Source organism: Schistocerca serialis, chromosome 7, assembly GCF_023864345.2.
Source record: "Schistocerca serialis cubense isolate TAMUIC-IGC-003099 chromosome 7, iqSchSeri2.2, whole genome shotgun sequence".
Taxonomy (NCBI): Eukaryota; Metazoa; Arthropoda; class Insecta; order Orthoptera; family Acrididae; genus Schistocerca; species Schistocerca serialis.
Window position 1 is genome coordinate 186,810,088 of NC_064644.1, and position 6,000 is coordinate 186,816,087.

The following is a 6,000-nucleotide window of genomic DNA, read 5'->3' on the forward strand; positions in this document are numbered from 1 at the left end:
GTACATGTTTTAAAGTCTGCACTGTACTGTGGCTAATTTATTTTGCGAGAGGTGTTCAAAAGAAAAGTTACAAATCAACACTGTGAACGTAATTGAAGCCTTTATTGAAAGGTGAGTGAAGTTCGGTGGCAGGAGGAACAAGACTTCTGGTCAGGTGACTACAGGGTTATAAAAACAAAGTCAAATGGGGGTAATGCAGGAGTAGGTTTAATAATGAATAGGAAAATAGGAATGCGGGTAAGCTACTACAAACAGCATAGTGAACGCATTATTGTGGCCAAGATAGACACAAAGCCCATGCCTACTACAGTAGTACAAGTTTATATGCCAACTAGCTCTGCAGATGACGAAGAAATTGAAGAAATGTATGATGAAATAAAAGAAATTATTCAGATAGTGAAGGGAGACGAAAATTTAATAGTCATGGGTGACTGGAATTCGAGTGTAGGAAAAGGGAGAGAAGGAAACGTAGTAGGTGAATATGGATTGGGGCTAAGAAATGAAAGAGGAAGCCACCTGGTAGAATTTTGCACAGATCTCAACTTAATCATAGCTAACACTTGGTTTAAGAATCATGATAGAAGGTTGTATACATGGAAGAACCCTGGAGATACTAAAAGGTATCAGATAGATTATATAATGGTAAGACAGAGATTTAGGAACCAGGTTTTAAATTGTAAGACATTTCCAGGGGCAGATGTGGACTCTGACCACAATCTATTGGTTATGACCTGTAGATTAAAACTGAAGAAACTGCAAAAAGGTGGGAATTTAAGGAGATGGGACCTGGATAAACTGAAAGAACCAGAGGTTGTACAGAGTTTCAGCGAGAGCATAAGGGAACAATTGACAGGAATGGGGGAAAGAAATACAGTAGAAGAAGAATGGGTAGCTTTGAGGGATGAAGTAGCGAAGGCAGCAGAGGATCAAGTAGGTAAAAAGACGAGGGCTAGTAGAAATCCTTGGGTAACAGAAGAAATATTGAATTTAATTGATGAAAGGAGAAAATATAAAAATGCAGTAAATGAAGCAGGCAAAAAGGAGTACAAACGTCTCAAAAATGAGATCGACAGGAAGTGCAAAATGGCTAAGCAGCGATGGCTAGAGGACAAATGTAAGGATGTAGAGGCTTATCTCACTAGGGGTAAGATAGATACTGCCTACACGAAAATTAAAGAGACCTTTGGAGATAAGAGAACCACTTGTATGAACATCAAGAGCTCAGATGGAAACCCAGTTCTAAGCAAAGAAGGGAAAGCAGAAAGGTGGAAGGAGTATATAGAGGGTCTATACAAAGGCGATGCACTTGAGGACAATATTATGGAAATGGAAGAGGATGTAGATGAAGATGAAATGGGAGATACGATACTGCGTGAAGAGTTTGACAGAGCACTGAAAGACCTGAGTCGAAACAAGGCCCCCGGAGTAGACAACATTCCATTGGAACTACTGACGGCCTTGGGAGAGCCAGTCCTGACAAAACTCTACCATCTGGTGAGCAAGATGTATGAAACAGGCGAAATACCTTCAGACTTCAAGAAGAATATAATAATTCCAATCCCAAAGAAAGCAGGTGTTGACAGATGTGAAAATTACCGAACTATCAGTTTAATAAGTCACAGCTGCAAAATACTAACTCGAATTCTTTACAGACGAATGGAAAAACTAGTAGAAGCCGACCTTGTGGAAGATCAGTTTGGATTCCGTAGAAATACAGGAACACGTGAGGCAATACTGACCTTACGACTTATCTTAGAAGAAAGATTAAGGAAAGGCAAACCTACGTTTCTAGCATTTGTAGACTTAGAGAAATCTTTTGACAATGTTGACTGGAATAGTCTCTTTCAAATTCTAAAGGTGGCAGGGGTAAAATACAGGGAGCGAAAGGCTATTTACAATTTGTACAGAAACCAGATGGCAGTTATAAGAGTCGAGGGACAAGAAAGGGAAGCAGTGGTTGGGAAGGGAGTGAGACAGGGTTGTAGCCTCTCCCCGATGTTATTCAATCTGTATATCGAGCAAGCAGTAAAGGAAACAAAAGAAAAATTCTGAGTAGGTATTAAAATCCATGGAGAAGAAATAAAAATGTTGAGGTTCGCCGATGACATTGTAATTCTGTCAGAGACAGCAAAGGACTTGGAAGAGCAGTTGAACGGAATGGATGGTGTCTTGAAGGGAGGATATAAGATGAACATCAACAAAAGCAAAACGAGGATAATGGAATGTAGTCGAATTAAGTCGGGTGATGTTGAGGGTATTAGATTAGGAAATGAGACACTTAAAGTAGTAAAGGAGTTTTGCTATTTGGGGAGCAAAATAACTGATGATGGTCGAAGTAGAGAGGATATCAAATGTAGACTGGCAATGGCAAGGAAAGCGTTTCTGAAGAAGAAAAATTTGTTAACATCGAGTATAGATTTAAGTGTCAGGAAGTCATTTCTGAAAGTATTTGTATGGAGTGTAGCCATGTATGGAAGTGAAACATGGACGGTAAATAGTTTGGACAAGAAGAGAATAGAAGCTTTCGAAATATGGTGTTACAGAAGAATGCTGAAGATTAGATGGGTAGATCACATAACTAATGAGGAAGTATTGAATAGGATTGGGGAGAAGAGAAGTTTGTGGCACAACTTGACCAGAAGAAGGGATCGGTTGGTAGGACATGTTCTGAGACATCAAGGGATCACCAATTTAGTATTGGAGGGCAGCGTGGAGGGTAAAAATCGTAGGGGGAGACCAAGAGATGAATACACTAAGCAGATTCAGAAGGATATAGGTTGCAGTAGGTACTGGGAGATGAAGAAGCTTGCACAGGATAGAGTAGCATGGAGAGCTGCATCAAACCAGTCTCAGGACTGAAGACCAGAACAACAACAACAATCATCAGAGACCTTGTGGCTGTGACGGAAACCAGTCCTCCAGTGTGTCCTCCATTTCTTTGTTCAAGTTGAAGCGCTGCCCTTTGAATTTTTATTTATTTATTTATTTATTTATTGCGTACCAAACACAAGGAAGTCGCAGGGCGACATGTTACAGCTATAGGGCGGATGCTCATGCTGTTACCACTTTAACTTTGTGTGACCTTGGATGCGATTCACTCCTTCCGTGAGTAGCCCAAGCCTTTCGCTCTTGATAGACATGCGTAGGCTACGGAGCGTCTCACAATACACGCCATTATTAGTGGTTTTATCCGTGCTCGAGGAATTCGATACGTATCGGACCTCGGACGTCGAAAAAGGCTTGCTGAAGCCACAGCTCTGAATCTTTTAGGGGGAGGTGACACATGCGCACAGCCATGCTGGACACTATATTCGCGGTTTTAGCTGTCTCGCTACGTTATCCTAAAGGGGCATACGCAAATTTCAACCGGTTTGATGGTAACGAGGTTTCGTACCTTTTCACCACCAGGAAGTGCTCCCAATGTATGTCATACCCTATTTGTACTCCAATATCTTGTACTAAAGGTGGGGTTTTGTAATTTATATCACTGACTGACCTGAAATTTCCTGGCAAATTAAAACTTTGTGCCGGGCGCGGATTCGAACCCTGCCTTTCGTGAGCATGTGCTCTACCGACCTTTCCGAGCGCAGTACGCCCTCGCCGTCACAGAATCACTTATGGCAGTCCCTGATTTCAGTGCACATTCCGATGCAGATTGGAAATTCTTTCTGGAATGACTGAACTGCCCCCCCCCCCCCCCCCTTTCCTTGTCAAGTACATTTACCGATATTTTTATGTCGATAAAACAATTTTTTATCCTCAGATAATTAAACATTGCGAGGTCTCTTAGCTGTTCACCATACCAATTCTTATACTTTTCTCCATTAGTTCCAACTATCCTTTTGCAGGCGTATTTGCTGCCCTTGCGTTATATTGGCGAAAAGCACAGCAAGAGGTTAGCAATTAAGCTGTGTAATGGAACTTATGTCTGTTTTAAAAACGGGGGATTACAAAAATGGGACGAATATCGGTAAATATGATGTACATGTAGGGAAAAATATTGTAATTTCAGAAAAAATGGATGATTTATTCAAGAGAAAGAGCTTCACAAATTGAGCAAGTCAGTAACTCATTGTTCCATCTCTAGTCCTCATGCAAGCATTTGTTCGGCTTGGCATTGACTGATTGTGGTGTTGGATGTCCTCCTTAGCGATAACGTGCCAAATTCTGTACAACTGGCACATTAGATCGTCAAAGTCCCAAGCATGTTGGAAGGCCCTGCCCATAATGCTCCAAAAGTTCTCAATCTGGGAGAGATCTGGGGATCTTGATGGCCAAGGTTGGGATAGGCAAACATGAAGATAGGCAGTAGAAACTGTCGCCTTGTGACTTCGAGCATTATCTTGGTGAAATGTGAGCCCAGAGTGGCTTGCCATGAACGGCAAGAATGTCGTAAAGGTACCGTTGTGCGGTAAGCGTGCTACGGATGACATCCAAATCGTTCCTGCTATGAAATGAAATGGCACTCAGATCGCCACTCCTGATTGTCGGGTCGTATAACACTTGTCTAGCAGACGACAGTCAGACTGATATCCCACCACTGTCTGGGTCGTTTTCAGACACGTATTCTGCCTGGAGTCTCATTGACTGGAGAAGAATTGTCTTCAGTGATGAGTCCCGCTTCGAACTGAATCCAGTTGACCAGCGAAGAAGTGCCTGGAGACACCCGAGACAGTGGTGCGATACCAACCTGAGTGACACTCGCCATATGGCGAGACAACCAGAAGTGATGGTCTTGGATTAATTTCTCTTTACAGCAGGACCTTCTGATTGTCACAGCGGTGGGTCGATGATATTCTGCGCCCCATGTTGGTGCCCTTCGTGACAAGTCATCCTGGGATTGCATTTCAGAATGTTAATGTCCGTCTGCATATGACGAGAGTCTCTACTGCTTGTCTTCTTGCTTGTCAAAGCCTACGTTGGCTAGCAAGGTCCCTGGATCTCTCCCAAACTGGGAACGTTTGGGTCTTCCAACTAGCCAGGGATTCTGACGCTCTAACGCGCCAGTTGGACAGCAGTTGGCACGATATCCCACAGAAGGACATCGAACAATACTGTCAATCAATGCCAAGCCAAATAACTACTTGCTTAAAGACTAGAGATGGACCAATGCCTTATTGACTTGCTCTCTTGAACAAATCAACCATTTTTTTGTGAAATGGTGGTCATTCGCTTGTATGCACATTCGTCTTCCGTCCCATTAGGATAACATCTCTGTGGTGCGCCCTTTTCTTTCATAATGGACTGCTATTGACGTACATCACTGATTAATAATGTAGAAACAAAATAATATTACACCTCGGCTGAATTATGACAAGAGCAAAACACATATCTGGATCGTCTTCTATCAAACATGGGACCCGAAGGTTCCTTTGTTTCTACTCTTTACTTCATTATGCTGAAGAGTCCAAGGAGACGCCGCGTCTTACCTATAATGGGCAGCGGCTTGGGCCCCGGCACCTCGCTGTAGGGGCGAGGGCGGTTCAGGGCAGCGCTGGCGTGCGGACACTCTGCGGGGGCTGTGGCGGCGGTGACTGGGGGCGGCGGAGGCGGTGGCGGGGGTGGCGGGGGCGGAGTGGACAGCTGGCGGCACCAGGTGGCGCGCGCGGCGCTCCAGCTGCGACAGGCCATCTCTGCAGGCTACGCGACTGCGTCCCACTGCAAGCACAACACACGTCACTGCTGACTCCGGCAGTCTCCATAGAAACATGGTATTCAGAAACAGTGCTGCACTTCTTATTAATAATCTCTCTCTCTCTCTCTCTCTCTCTCTCTCTCTCTCTTTCTCATCCACCTGATTAGCCGAGTGCGTTACACGTCGCTTCTGGGACTCTGGGAGACAAGCCTGATACATATCGAATCTTCTTTGGGAACGAGGGATGGTGGGCCGGCCATCCTGTACGTGGATTTTACGCGGGCTGAATACACGGCAAGTATCCACGTGTTGCCTCAAATATATGCTACGCAAGCGTTTGTACATAGGATTAGTTCTCTACGCAT

General features: G+C 44.0%; 1 protein-coding gene across 1 annotated transcript in view; it reads right to left on the reverse strand.

Moving 5' to 3' along the window:
• Nucleotides 1–5,550, reverse strand: part of LOC126412961 (probable cytochrome P450 301a1, mitochondrial) — a gene marked incomplete at its 5' end in the record, with an annotated part of 107,996 nt that extends 102,446 nt beyond the window's left edge. Inside the window, one exon of the mRNA XM_050082852.1 lies at nucleotides 5,430–5,550. Coding sequence (XP_049938809.1) covers nucleotides 5,430–5,550 — 121 coding nt within the window. The remainder of the gene's footprint in view (nucleotides 1–5,429) is intronic.
• Nucleotides 5,551–6,000: the final 450 nt, after the last annotated feature.